Consider the following 14,596-nt stretch of genomic DNA (forward strand, 5'->3'; position numbering starts at 1 on the left):
TTATGTCAGGGGGCTCAAAAGTCAGGATCTGGTAGGGACATCAGGCCCCAGCTCCATGCTTCAACCCCTGAATCTTCTGTCCAGACCCCGTCCCAGTGAGCTGTGAGCTGCTGATTCTGGGGTTTTAGTGACCATGGCCCACCTCCCAGAGGACCTGCCCAGAGAAGGGGCCAGTGAGGAGTGACCTGTGCTGGTTCTCAGAGGGCAACATCGGGCAGGTGGGCCTCTAGTTAGGATGTGGAAGGTCTACTAGTTTATCTTTCCAGAATCTTTCAGGGGTTAGCAAAAGGGTTGGACTCTACCCAAGAGGCTCACCTTCTGCCCTAGCTGTTATCGGTGGGCATAAACACAGCTTCTACTCCATGCCTGGCTTTACACTTCTTCACAGCCACGTCGGGAGACAGTCTGGTCATCGTTCCCATTTTACAGAGGAGGGAATCGAGGCACAGAGATGAAGCGCCTTGTCCAAAGCCACTTAGGAAGGGACAGAGGGAGTTCCCTGGGAGTCTACACTTCCTAGCCCCCAGGAACCAGAAGTCACCGCTTCCATCTGACCAGCATCTTGTATGTGCCTGGGACCATAATCCTGGTGTATGACTCACCACAGCCCATGTCTTCCGCGGTGATGTTCTTCACATTTCTCATTTCATAGTTGAGTAAACCTGGCCTTAGCCGGGTGCCGGGGGTGAGCTGACGCTACATGACACAGATGCCAAGGCCCCTATCCCACTCTGCCCTGGGCTCTCTCTCTTCGAGTGACTTAGGAAAGCATCAGTTTCCCGGTCGCCTAAGCCCTCTCCTACTCCCGGTCTCCCAGTCCCAGCGAAAGAACAGTAGCTGGGGTTGTCCCGCCAGGGGGTGAAGGTCGCTGGGCAGTTTGAGAGCCCAGACCGCCCCGCCCTGACCCCCTCCCTCGCCCTAGAGATGGCCGCTCTGGGGTGGAAGGGTGGGCAGGAAGGTGCTGGGTGGAGAAGGCCGACACTGCAGCAAACACCTAGAGGCCCCCAAGGTCGGTGTCAGCTCGGACTGGGGGAAGACTCGAAGCGCCCAGAAGCCACGTGCTAGGCGGTTGTGCCAGGCATATTGCCCTGTGGGGAGAGACGAACAGAGTCGGGCGGGCGTAGGCGCTGGAGAGAGAGATCGGGAGGAGGCAGGCTCTGGGAAGAGAGACTGGGAGGTGGCGAGGAGGAGGCGGGGGCGCGGGTGGGGGGCGCGGTGAGTGGCAGAGAGGACGCGGACAAAGGAGGCGGCCGGCAGCCCAGCTGTTTTGAAAAACGCTTCCTGTTCCTTTAAAGGCGCTCGTGGCTCGGGCGGCCGGGGCTAGGGAGTCGGCGGCGGCAGCCCGAGCTGCCTGGTCTCCCTGCGGCGGCGCTGACTGATCTCGCGCACTGGGCTTCGGTGTAAACTGAGGCTAAACAAACACAGATGGAGCGCAGCGGGCGTTCTGCAGAAATGCTGGCCACGCGGCCGCGACTTCAGATGACACTCTGAGCGCTCCGGGGACGGACAGCGCGGCGGCTTCGCGGAGCCGGCGGCGCAGCTGCCCGGGGCGTGGGGGAGAGGGGGAGCGCGAGGGGGAGGGAGGAGGGAGGGAGGGGGGAGAGGGGGAGCGCCCGAGACTGAGCGGCGCTGAGCGCGCCGGCGGCCCGGCACAGGCTGCGCCGGGCGTGCAGAGCGGGCGCGGCGGGCGCGCATCGCGGCCAGTCCCACGGCCCGGCCTCGCACGCTGCCCGCGCCATGAAGCACCTTCCGGTCCTCGAGGACGGGCCGTGGAAGACCGTGTGCGTGAAGGAGCTCCACGGCCTCAAGAAGCTCCAGAGGAAAGGCAAAGAGCCGGCGCGGCGCGCGAACGGCTATAAAACTTTGCGAGTGGACTTGGAAGCGCCCGAGCCCGGCGCCCTAGTCCTCCGCGGGCTGCGGGACACGACCCAGCGGCTACAGCCGACTCTGGCCCTGGTGCCAACCCCGGCGGCGCCGGCTCCCCTCCCAGGTGGGGGAGCGGACACGGTCGGGGAGCGCGGGAGCGCCAGGGTGCCTGAGGTCTTGGACGCCAGAAAGCGCAGCTTCGCCCTGGGCGCAGTGGGGCCGGGCCTCCCCTCCCCGCCTCCTCCGCCGCCTCCGGCGCCCCAGGGCCAGACCTCAGGACCCCCAGAGGCGCAGCCAGGTCGCGAGCAGGGCCTGCGTCCCCGAATCTTGTTGTGCGCGCCCCCCGCGCGCCCCGCGCCCCCGGCATCCTCCGTGCGTCCCGCGCCCCCGACGCGCCCTGGGGAAAGTTCCTACGCATCAATTTCACACGTAATTTACAATAACCACCCGGATTCCTCAGCGTCGCCTAGGAAACGGCCGGGCGAAGCGACCGCCGCCTCCTCGGAGATCAAAGCCCTGCAGCAGACGCGGAGGCTCCTGGCGAACGCCCGGGAGCGGACCAGGGTGCACACCATCAGCGCCGCCTTCGAGGCGCTCAGGAAGCAGGTACCCGCTGCCCGCCGCGCACCCGCCCCGCGCCGGGGGAAGCATGCTGGAGTGGGCGATGCAGGGTTGGGAAATTTGGGGGTGGATGGAGAAGTTCAAGGGCACATGGCCTTTGCCCGCTGGGACCCCAGAGCCCCTGCGTGCAATCCTAGGGAGGCGACCTGTGCCGTTAGTTTGCAAAGTGGGCATGCGGGTTTGAGATCTCTGGCCCCCCGACTCTCCTCTGCGGCCCCCACCCCCACCCCCCAGTGAGCCTGGCTGTGCATTTAACTTCAGCCCTTGCAGTTCACTTTCTTGGCAGCGAGGATTTGTCTCCTGGAGCACCTTGGGGATGTGGGGAAGGGAGGGGATGAGCCTTACCCACGAGCTTATGGTCAGGTCTCCCCTACCTGGTGGGGTGGAGAGGCCCAGAAAGTTGAGGAGTGGGCTTCCCGGGGGTTGCGGTGGCCAGACTATAAGGTTGCTACAGCCTTCCGGAGCCCGCTAACCTTGCCTCAGACCGGGCTTCCAGCCCTCAGAAATACCTTCAGGTTGCTTCTGGGCCCTCGGTTCTGGCGTGTTTAGAAACCTGGACTGGGAGCCTGCTCCCCAGGGTGTCCCAGGGATTTCCCCAGAAGATCCTGGTACATCTTTACTCATTCCCTGTCACACACACCCCCTACTACCCGACCTTGACACCATCCCCCCTGTGAAAGGGGCAGAGCCGATGGGGGGACCCTACTGTTGAGGGTTTGCTCAGAAGGATCTGCAGCGTCTAGTTCTAGGGTCATTCTGGGCTTCTCAGCTGGTGACATCAGACAGTGTCCCTCTGCAGGGTTAGGGGGAGAAGATTAATCTAAGAATATTTGTGTACTTATGGTCTGTGAGGGGGCAGTTGACAACTCCACTTTTTAAAAGGTGTGGGCATAGCCCTCCTGTCCCAGGCTTCCCATTCTGTCAGCTGGATGAAGGAAGTGGTTGGTAAGTGCCTTTCTTGTGCCCTCCAAACAGCCCTCACAGGCGAGTGTATGTGTGTGTGGTGTGATATTGGATTGGGTGTGCCTCATTTGAAGAGTCAGTTTGCTTGCTGTGAAGCTGGCTGTGTGACTCCAGGAAAGTTACTTAACCTCTCTAGGCCTTTAGCCAACAACAAAGCATCCTCTGGCTCACACTCTGCTCTTCCTCAGGGGAGATGAAGTCTGTATCCATTCATGGAAAAGGAATCCAAGAAGCCCGAGGGCTTTTGAGCCAATGTGCCTTGCCTGGGTTTGGGTGAGACGTTGGGTCACTGAGGCTGGGAGGCAGGGTCAAGCTGTGGTCACAGACCAGCCTGGGAAACTGCCCGTAGTCAGGCTAGCCAGGACCTGGGCAGTGGGCCCAGTGGAGCAGGCAGTCCCACCTTGGGGCAGCAGCTCCGTGTTTGAGTGCCCTGGGGAGTGGGGAGCCGGAAGCCACTGGGGGCATGTCCAGCTATCCACTTCCCTGAAGGAAGGCTGACAGAAGGGCAGAGTGGCCCGTTCACCTGCACACCCTCCCAGCTTGCTAAGGCCACAGCCCGGAAACTCCCAGCTGCTGAGGGGCAGGGTCGCATGAGTGACAGAACCAGGCCGGCACCTAGCTGTCTGCCTCTGAATTCCCAGGGAGGGATGGTTCAAGGTCTTTCCATGCTCCACTGCATCTCATTGGTCTGATGGCTTTTAAAACCCAAGCCAAACTCCCTGCCAGGGAGTCAGTGCCGACTCACTATGACTGTAGAACAAGACAGAGCTGCCCCGGGAGTGTCTGAGACTGTCGCTGCTTATGACAGAAAGCCTCGTCTTGCTCCCTTGGAATGACTAGTCATTTGAACTGCTGATCTTTGGGATTGAAGTCTAACAAGTTAGCACGCCACCACCAGGGGTCCTTGGATGGCTTTTACTTCCTTCTAAGCCCGTGGTTCTCAACCTTCCTAATGCCGCGACCCTCTAATGCAGTGCTTCATGTGGTGGTGACCCCCAACCATAAATTAATTTCCTTGTTACTTCACCACTGTCATTTTGCTGCTGTTAAGAATCAGGCGACCCCCAAAAGCGTTGCGACCCACGGGTTGAGAACCGTTGCTCTAGAAGAGCTCTGAGCTATTTGATCCTCACAATATCTCTGCCAGGATGAGGAGAGCCCCTGATGTGGATGGAAAGCTGAGCCTAGGGAAGGGAGGAGACTTGTCCAAGAACACCTTGTGGCGTAGGCAAGATGGCAGCAGGTTCTGCAAAGAGGGCCTGGCCAAACGCTCCCCCAGCCAGTGTTGTCTCGGTCAGTGAGGTCGGGCGTGGGGGGGTGGAGGCTGCCCTGTGGAGTTTGTTAACAATCGGGCTGGGCACACACTTGGCAGATGCTCCGAGTGAGCTTCGTAATCCTTGCTCGCCTTTCTATTCCACCCTTTCCTTGAGAAAGTCCTATGCCGGAGGTGCAGGGCCAGTGTGTCTAGGCTGGAGGCAGAACCAAGCCCTTTCAGTGTGTGTCTGCACATGTAGGCACACACACACACACACACACACACATGCACAGAAACACCCGCTCCTGTTAGTCCTCTTTTTGCTCGAAGGACTCTGTCTCTTCTCCAGAGGGCTGCTGTAATTACGTGCGCCCCTGCCTCCCGTCTAGGAAGGAAGGAAATAGAGCCACAAAGCCAGGGCCTGAGAGTGTACCTACCACATACACCCCCCACCTCACAACACCCACCCATCCTTAAGGACCTGTGTGGCTGTAGGAGCTCCGCTCGGCCTGTTTCCCTACCTGTAAAAAGCCCTCCCCTCCCCCGAGTCCTGAATGTCTGTAGCTCTGGGATCTAGGATGGACTGACTTTCCCAAGCTGAATTTTTGGGAAAGGCAGGAAGGTGGTTCTGCCTGGAACAAGACTGAGACCAGATGGGGGCTGTGGCGCTGGTCTGGGACTTTGTTCCCCGAGCAGGTTCCTGGTGCAGTGAGACCAGCGCTGGCCAGGGAGGCTTGTTGGACAGTCCCTTACCCTCTCTGGTCTCAGCTGTCAAGTGGAGGCGACCATGCGTATCACATACGCGTTTTCTTTGAGGAAACAAAAAAGGAGAGGAAACTCTAGGAGGAAAGAACATTTCTTGAGCTGCTGCAGTGTCCTCGGGGCTGGGCAAGGCTCTCGACAGATGTAGAAATGAGTATTTTTTAATCATTAAAAAATAATAATAATTTTAGGAGCCCTGGTGGTGTGTGGCTACACGCTGGCTGCGATCCGTGTAGCCAGCAGTTCGAAACCACCACTAGCAGCTCTGAGGGAGAAAGACTGTCATGAACAGTTAGTTACAGCCTGTAGTGGGGGCTCGGGGGCCGCTGTGACTCAGCACTGACTCGATGGCAGTGAGTTTGGTTTGGTGTTTGGGGGTATAGTGGTCCACGCTGGGCTGCTAAGGAAAGGTCTGAAGTTTGCCATCACCAGCTATTCCTCAGGAGAAAGATGGAGCTTTCTACTCCCATAGAGTCAGTCTCGGAAACCCACAGGGGGCAGTTCTCCCTGTCCTGCAGGGTCACTATGAGTCGGCATCGACTCGAGGGCCGAGAGGCAGTAATTTCAATCACAATCATGTGGTTGCTCTTATTGGGCTCACAGTGACCCTATAGGACAGGGTAGAACTGTGCCTGTGGGTTTCTGAGACCGTAAGTCTTTCTGGGAGTAAAGTGTCATCTTTCTTCTTTGGAGTAGTTGGTAGTTTTGAACTGCTGACCTTGTGTGAGCAGCCAAACACATTTACCCACTACCCCACAATGGACCCAATGGTAGTGAGTTTGGCTTTTTGGTGGTGGTATTGTCAGGGCCCCCGAGGCCATTCTGACTCATAGCGCCATCCAATAATATTCATAGGAACTAGTTCATTCGATTGGCGCTCAGTGCCGGGCATGCACATGTAGTTCTCTTAACAGGATGGGCACACCACTAGCTCCCACCCACTTTACAGGTGGTGAAACTGAGGTTCCAAAAGCTGTGTAAATTAGCCAAGGTTAGTGTGCCGAGGTCACTGTCAGAGGCTGGCTTTGAACCAGGGTCTGGGAGTTCCTCCAGCACCCAGCTCTTCCAGACTCTGCTCCTCAGCCATTTCTGGCCCAGGAGCAGTCCATCCAACCTCAGCACCTGGAAGCCAGGCCAGCTGCTCTTTTGTCAGCTCGACCTCTGTTGGCGGCTGTCCCCTCAGCCAGGCAGGGAGCTGGGAGGGCGTGCTGATGGCCACAGCGCAGAGTGCAGGTGCGGCAGCAGGGGCCAGGGTGCTGGTGTGCGGGGCAGATGGTCAGGCTGCAACACATGCCACCAGCCCAGCTGCACCAGAGCCCTCCCTCCCCGGTTTCATGTGAAGGCCATGTGTGCACAGCTGGGCCGGCCCATGTGCGGGCCGGCTCCAGCCCCAGGTGGAGGGTCAGAGGACACGCTGGCTGCTGTGGGCTTGGGCCTCCCGGAAGGGCTTCTAGCTCACAGACCGGGCCCAGCCTCAGGGCACCTGGCAAGTACGTGTGTTTTCTCTCTGCCTGCTATGGAAAGCCCTGTCGATCAGTGGTGAGGGAGGAGTGACAGCATGGGCAGGTAGGGGCTCAAGGCTAGCAGGGAGGGCCTACTGAGGTGCCTCTTCTCAGGAGGGTAAAAAGCAAATGGGGCCCAGGTCCCCTCCCTGCTTTTCCTGGAGCCTGCCTTGAACTGAAGGTGGCCTAGAAGCGGGTGTGGAGATGGCATCCCAGCTCAGCCTGTCCCTCACTGTCAGACCCCAGGGCCCACCCATAGCAGCTAGGGCAGGTTCCTTAGGGGATGCTGAGCAGGTCTCGTATTGAGGGCCCATACAGGTGGCTGTGGAGAAAAGGTAATTTCCCTGAAAGGTGGCAGTTTGTGACGTGATGAGCTGGTCCCAGGCCATCCCTCCCCAGCACAGTGCCCTCTGCCCCAGGGAGCAGCTGGCAGTTGGGGGGCTGCAGTCATGCTGGGTGTCGTGGCCTTTGGTCACAGGAGTAGGTTTATAAGCACTGCGTGTCTCTGGGATCTTCACCCAGAACATTCCCTCCAGGCACTGAAGGGCAGGCCGCCCCCTCTCCACACATGCCTTGGGCTGTGGGTGCTTATCCGGTCGTGCCGCTCCTGATGGTTAATGGGGAAGAGCTGAGCCAAGCCATGAAGTCAAGACCCAGCGAATCTCACACTCAGGAAGTGTTTGTGCCCCTGGAAGCCCAGCTGGTGTAGTGGTTATGTATGCATTGGGCTGCTCACCTCAAGGTCAATAGTTCAAAACCACCTCAGGGGAAAGATGAGGTTTTGTACTCCTGTAAAGAGTTAGTCTCGGGAACGCACGAGAGCAGTTCTACCCTGCCCGAGAGTGATTATGACTTGGAGTCGACTGGATGGCAGTGAGTTTGGTGTTTGGGGTTTGGCGTGTCAAATGCTTCTCTATAAAATAGAAGTGATAACCCCTCCCCCATTAAAAGCTCAAATCCAAACCACTTGCTGTTGAGTTTTGACTCCTTGTGACCCCATCTATTTCAGAGTAGAATTCTGCCCTGTTGGTTTTCAAAGGAAGTGGATCAGCAGGCCTTTCTTCCAAGGTGCCCTTGGGAGGATCTGAACTGACGACCTTTAGTCAGTAGTAAAGTGCTAAACTGTTTGCACTGTCCAAGGATTTCTTAGCTACTTAAAAAGGCTGTTTAAAAAGATGAATGTAGATATTTGTAGTCAAAATTCCCCAGCCCTTTGCCAGCCACAAGGGGTGATCTGGTCCCCACTCCCTGGGAAGAGTCAGGAGAAGGGACCGTCAAGGAGCCTGTGGTCATGGGTCAGTGAGTGCAGTTCTGACAGCTCTGCTATCCCCGCTCTCCAGAGAGGAAACTGAGGCGCAGAGAGCTGAAGGGATCTGCCCAAAGTCACACTGCCAAGAAGTGCCTTTCTGTGCCACACCCCCACCCCGTCCCCACCTCCCAGACCTGGGGAGACTCCTACTTTGTGGCAACAGCCCAAGCCTAGTGTCCCTGAGCTAGGCCCTGGCTTCCAGTGAGCTGCATTCAGGGAGTTAGCCAGGTGAGCTGAGGGGCTGTCACTGGGGGTGAAGGGCAGGCCAGGAGGGGGTCCTTTCAGGTGTGTGGCCGGTCCTGGTGGGGGTGTGGTCCCAGAGAGCCCAATGACCATGTGCCTGCCTTGGGTGTTGCCCCGACAGGCTTCTTGTCTCCAGCCAGGCCTTGGCTGGTAATGAATTTCTTCATTTGTAGCTGGCACCGTAATCTTTATTTTGGGAAAAATGTAAATGGATTAATACTCTACCCACTAAGCCAGTGCCATCGAGTTGATGCCAGCTCATGGCAACCCTATCGGACAGAGTAGAACTGCCCCTGTGGGTTTCTGAGGCTGTACCTCTATGGGAGCAGAGAGCTTACTCTGGCTCCTGTGGGTTTGAACTGCTGACCTCATGGCTAGCAACCCATGTAGTCTGCCCTGCCACCAGGACTCTTCAGTGGGGAGACATTCCCTATAAAGCCGCCACAGCGTCACAAAGACAAGAGCTCAGCAGATCGTTGCTCTTGGGCCTAGAACTTGACAGGCGCAACCGGGCAGAGTGACACTTGGACAAGGACTGTGGCATCATCTGTTGCTCTGGAGCCCGCAGTGACCCTGGGTCCCAGCAGGCAGATCCTGCTTCTCACTGGCTGGGAGGCCCAGCTGTCACCAGCTCTCAGGCCGGCACTGTGTTTCAGGGAGGGAGGGGGAATGCTAGGGGCTTGCTTCAGTCAGGAGCTTTGCCCAGCCCCAGGCCTCGTCAGGCAGGGTGTGGAAAAGGCTGAGACCCCCAGCCCTGACCCAGGACTACCAAAGCCCTGTGTCTCACATCCCTTGTTTATTTGTTCAGGCTGATAAAGCGGCCTGGAGCTCTGGGGGCAGGGTTCTCTGGACTCTCCTTGGGAACAAGCAAAGTACATTGTTCTGCCAGCTTTTTGTGGATGAGCTGGGACTGGGAGATGGGAAGGGGGACTGCATGGGGGCTGGGAGTGGGGTGGGGAGGCTGCATTTCTCTTTGTCACATCCCTCCTCCTCCCTGGGGTCCCAGTTCTCTCTCTCTCTCTCTCTCTCTCTCTCTCACACACACACACACACACACACAGCACCTGCTGTGGTCAGTTGAGTTCAGCTCCTGGAGACCCCTGGTGCTCAGAGCAGAACTTTAAGGCTGCGAGCTTTCAGGAGAAGAGAGCCAGGCCTTTCTTCCAAGCCACTCCTGGGCAAAATTGAATGACAACCTCGTGGTTAATAGCCTGGAGCTTAACCATTGGTGTCTCCCAGGACTCCTTGTCTTAGAGGATTTAAAAAGACTAAAAGCAACCTCGCCGCCGGCCGTGTCTGGCTCCAGACCTCACGATTCTCCCTCTGTCTGGAGCCCCTCTTTGGGGACCTTCCACCTCCAGTGTCATCACTACACGTGGTCTGCTTGGACCTTACTCTGAGATGCACACGTCATCTCTTTTACTCCTTACCGGCCTGTGCAGGGAGCCCTGGTGGCATCATGGGTTATGCACTGGGTTGCTAAACCCAAGGTCGGCAGTTCGAACCCACCAGCTACTCCTCAGGAGAAAAATGAGGCTTTCTACTCCCGTGAACAGTTACAGTGTGGGAAACTCGCCGAGGCAGTTCTCCCCTGCCCTATAGGGTGACCAAGAGTCAGAATGGGCTCGCTGGCAGCGAGTGACCTTGTGAGGGCTGTCCTTTCATCAACATGCTGAGGAGACGGAGGCTCAGAGGATTATGCCAATTGCCCGAAGTTATAGCTGGGAAGAGCTAGAGCCAGGAGGCGAATGCAGGTGACCAAAGACACATGCCTTGCGGCTCTCTGCTTTTGCCATCTCTTATGGAGGGGCTAACGCCTCGTCCTTAGAGGACAGGCTCCCGAGTCACTGGGTGACAGTGGAGGGAGAGTGTTCTTTGTCTCACTTGTCCCCTTACTAGGCAACCCTTCCTGAGTGCTTGCGACAGTGGGCCTGTGCTTGGCTCTGCGGACACTGGCCCCAGTGAAGGAGGTCAGTTGGATACTTGAGTGTGGAGGCCAGAATGGGGTGCTGCTGAGGCAGGACAGGAAACTTCCCTGGCTTAGGGAACAGGCTTGGAGGTGGGCGGGGGGGGGGGGGGTATCAGGAAAGCTCCTGCCCAACATAAGCTAAGCATGACCGTCACAGTGGGTGTCCCCCATCTGAGGCGACTGTCTTGTGTGTTCCTCCAGTGGGCTTTTCCATCTTAGCAGCGATGGCTTTTCGGGCTGCGTGAGAATTGGTTTTGAGGGCTGCCCTGGGCACTGTCAGTGGTTATCAGAGTCCCTGGCGGGGACAACCAGCAGACCAGCAGCATCTCTAGACTCGGCTGAGGACATGCCCGCCCCGAGGAAACAGATGGCCCATGGTTGAGAAACGCGGGCCTGGAACCATGAACAGTGCCTGCCACGGTGCCATGAACAGTGCCTGCTCCTAACTGCTGAACGCACGTGCCCCGTGGGTCCCTCTGCGGGGTAAGGGTTCGTTAGGACCACATGCTTGTGCCATGCTTGCTGCTTTCGTCGATTCTGGAAGCGCACAGCGGTGGGGGAACCACCTGGGCGGAGGGGCTCTCTGCATGGCGACCACCCGGCCCCGAGCAGGTCCAGCCTGTTGTGATCTGCGCACGTGACGGCACAGAGCTCGGCTCAAGCCTGCTTCGGTCCTGGACGTTTTTTGGCTTTTTTTGCTCAGGTAGCGAAACATTGGAGATGACTCTTCAATCGGGAAGAGGCTGTCCACCCTGTATCATTAAGCCCTGTACAGGGAGTGAGCGTCGGGTTGGTGGTGTGGGAAAGCCCCAGAGGCACCACAGTTGGCCGCTCGGGTTGGTGGTTCACACCTAGCCGGTCGGCCTGAGGGAGAAGCCCTGCAGTCGGGTTCTGTAAAGATTGTCGTCAGATGGCACTGAGCTGGTTCTGACTCGCAGCACCCCAGTGTACAACCGCACACACACTCTAAAGGTGACAGCTTAGAACACCCCATGGGGGCAGCCCTACTCGGTCACATGGGGCTGATGGGACTTAGACTGGACGCGATGGGCACCACCACCACCACCTCCACCCTGGGTGATGAGCATTTGACACACCTGCCAGGTCTGGCTGGGTCTGTAAGCATCGATCACGTACTTCCTGTGTGCCTGCTGCACCCCAGTGAAAAGAGCAAAGAAGAAAGACAGGAGGGGAGGGAGGGAGGGAGAGAGGTGGGAGGGAAGGGAAGAGATGAGAGATGGAAACCCTAACCACGCGTTTCCTTCCTAGTGCCCGTCCTGCATGGCACTGTAGCGTGATTTCGAGTCTGCGGTCCCCGTGGCAGGAATCATTACCGTTCATGTCAGATCCCCAAGGTGCCCAAGGGTCGGGGAATGAGTGGTGGGGGCATCCACTCCCTCAGAGAGTCCTCCTCAGGGCGGGGGGAGAACAGCGCTGTCGTGGTGGACATCCAGTGACTCGTCTGCAGGCCTGTCTTCCAGTGGTGATAGGAAGGGATAGCTCCCAGAGTCTGTCAGGGGCATGGCGGAGATGACGTGTGTGTCACCCGCAGGTGCTTCATGCAGAGAATAAAGGCAGATCATCTCGCACAGCGGTTCTCAACCTGTGGGTCAAGATCCCTTTGGGGGCGTGAACGACCCTTTCACAGGCCGATTCATAACAGTAGCAAAATTATAGTCATGAAGTAGCAACGAAAATAATTTTGTGGTTGGAAGGGGTCACCACAACCTGAGGAACCGTATGGAAGGGTCACAGCATGAAGAAGGTTGAGAACCACTGATCTAGCAAATAATGGAGGCAGGCGCTCAGGCCTAGAATCCTTCACCCAGGCCCCTCCCATGCTCAGCTGGCCCCCACTAGGTGGTAGAATTAGGAGGTGCCATGAGCTGGCCTGCAGCCAAGGTTTTGCCCATGAAGAGAACTGCAGCCCCTCCTTTTGCCCTCTCCCCCGCAGGTGCCCTGCTACTCTTACGGGCAGAAGCTGTCCAAACTGGCCATCCTGAGGATCGCCTGTAACTACATCCTGTCCCTGGCACGGCTGGCCGACCTGGACTACAGCGCCGACCACAGCAACCTCAGCTTCTCCGAGTGCGTGCAGCGCTGCACCCGCACCCTGCAGGCCGAGGGCCGCGCCAAGAAGCGCAAGGTGGGTAGACGTCTGCTCAGGGGACAGCGGTCTCTGGGGGAGGTGCCAGGTGCCAGGGAGAGGGGCTCCTGGCATCCCTAGATGGCAGTATGTTCAGGAGCCTGGTCCTGGGACCTTGGGAAAGTTACTTAGTGCCAAGGGCCTTGCTTAAAGGGGGAGGGAGCCCTGGTGGCACAGGGGTTAAGCACTCGGCTGCCAACTGACAGGTCTGTGGTCTGAGACCATTGGAGAAAGATGTGACAGTCTGCTTCCATAAAGGCTACAGCTTGGAAACTCTGGGAGCAGTTCCATAGGGTCTGCGCTCTGTTCCGTCAAGTTTGAGTCGGGATCAAAGTCAGACGGACTCAAGGGCCCTGGGTATGTTTACTTTTAAATCAAGGCAGCCCTCTCTGGCCTTAAAGGCTCTGGTGGTGGAGCCTCACCTGGTCCCTGATAGGTGTCCTCTCAGCTCCCCATAGTCCTTGGGCGTGCATGGGCAATGTGATTCATATGGAATCTATGCGCCACCACAGGGTGATAGTTGCCACGGCTGAGCATGCTGGGCACGGTACACAGATGAAAAACATCCGGTCCCGGTCCCTGGGCATCTCGCAGGATGGCCAGAGAGGACCTCCTGCACTTGGTTCAGCGCCAGGGGACACATGCTCCCACCTGAGGGATTAGGAGGAGCATCCTGGGATGACTGGGGCCCAGACAACTCCTAGGCGGCTGGCAGAAACAGCAGGGAATGGCATCTGAGGCAGAGGGAACAGCTTTCTGAGCAGGAGGGAAGGTGCTGGGTCCAGCTCTGCTTCCCCAGAGGGCCTGTGCATCAGCACTTCCCACGGAGCTCCGGAGCTCGGAGCCAGCCGGGACTAAGCAAGGCTGGCCCAGAACTCAGGGTCTCAGTCTGCATGAGGCTGGAGGAAGAGCGGCAGAGGTAGGGCCCACGCTCCATCATGTGGAGGGAAGTGTCTGGACAGCCAGGAATGGGAAGATGTGGGGGATGAAGCACGTTGACTCTAGGCATCCCACATCCATTTCTCCATCTTCTCCTTTGTCTTTTTAAAAAATCATTTTATTGGGGGCTCATACAATTCTTACCACAATCCATGCATCCATCCATTGTGCCAAGCACATTTGTACATATGTTGCCGTCATCATTTTCAAAACATTTTCTTTCTACTTGAGCCCTTGGTATCAACTCATTTCACCCTTCCCATCCTCCCCCACCTTCCCTCCCTCATGAGCCCTTGATAATTTATAAATTATTATTTTGTCATGCCTTACACTGACCAATGTCTCTCTTCACTCACTTTTCTGTTGTCCATCCCCTGGGAGGGGGTTATAGAGAGATCATTATGATGGGTTCCCCCTCTCTCCCCCTACCTTCCCCTTACCCTCCTGGTATCTCTACTCTCATTATTGGTCCTGAGGGTTTATCTGTCCTGGATTCCCTGTGTTTCTGGCTCTTATCATGCTCCGGTTTAGCCAGATTTGGAAGGTAGAATTGGGGTCATGATAGTGGGGTGGGTGGAGTGGAGAAGTGTTAGAGACCTAGCGGAAAGTTGATGTCCCAGTGGTGCTATGCCACACGCACCCTTCTCCTTCCTCTTGACTACCTTCCCGGTTCCTTCCCCGGCCCACACAGTCACCACGGCAGTTTCTGGGAGTGATTTAACTTGGACCAATTAGAGGTAGCCCTCACCAAGTGCGTGAGGGAGGAAGCCCCACTGGCTGCGCACCGGGAGGCTTTCCTCTGCAAAGTGACACGGGCAAATTAAGGGCCTGATGGATGGCTCTGAGCAGCACTTGGTGACCAAGGAGGTCCGTAAACTCTGGGTGAACTTCCCCGGGCACTCGGTCACCAAGCGGTGGATGGGCACCGCTGCTCTGTCTCCTTCGCTTCGCCCTCCAGGGCCCTGCCTCCTCCTCCTCACCTGCCGCCCCAGAGACCAGGGATGGAGGGAGAGCGGGGTGA

At 57.6% G+C, this 14,596-nt stretch overlaps 1 protein-coding gene across 2 annotated transcripts in view; it reads left to right on the forward strand.

The window, feature by feature from the left end:
* The first annotated feature begins 1,599 nt into the window (after positions 1–1,599).
* The window catches only part of ATOH8 (atonal bHLH transcription factor 8), a 34,400-nt gene continuing 21,403 nt past the window's right edge, over positions 1,600–14,596 (forward strand). The window contains exons 1-2 of one of the 2 annotated variants that reach the window (XM_075563091.1): positions 1,600–2,472; positions 12,445–12,636. In XM_075563091.1, coding sequence (XP_075419206.1) covers positions 1,738–2,472; positions 12,445–12,636 — 927 coding nt within the window. In that variant the 5' untranslated portion in view covers positions 1,600–1,737. The remainder of the gene's footprint in view (positions 2,473–12,444; positions 12,637–14,596) is intronic. The other variant, XM_075563092.1, reaches the window with a different exon arrangement.

The sequence above is a fragment of the Tenrec ecaudatus genome, chromosome 11, assembly GCF_050624435.1.
Source record: "Tenrec ecaudatus isolate mTenEca1 chromosome 11, mTenEca1.hap1, whole genome shotgun sequence".
NCBI lineage: Eukaryota > Metazoa > Chordata > Mammalia > Afrosoricida > Tenrecidae > Tenrec > Tenrec ecaudatus.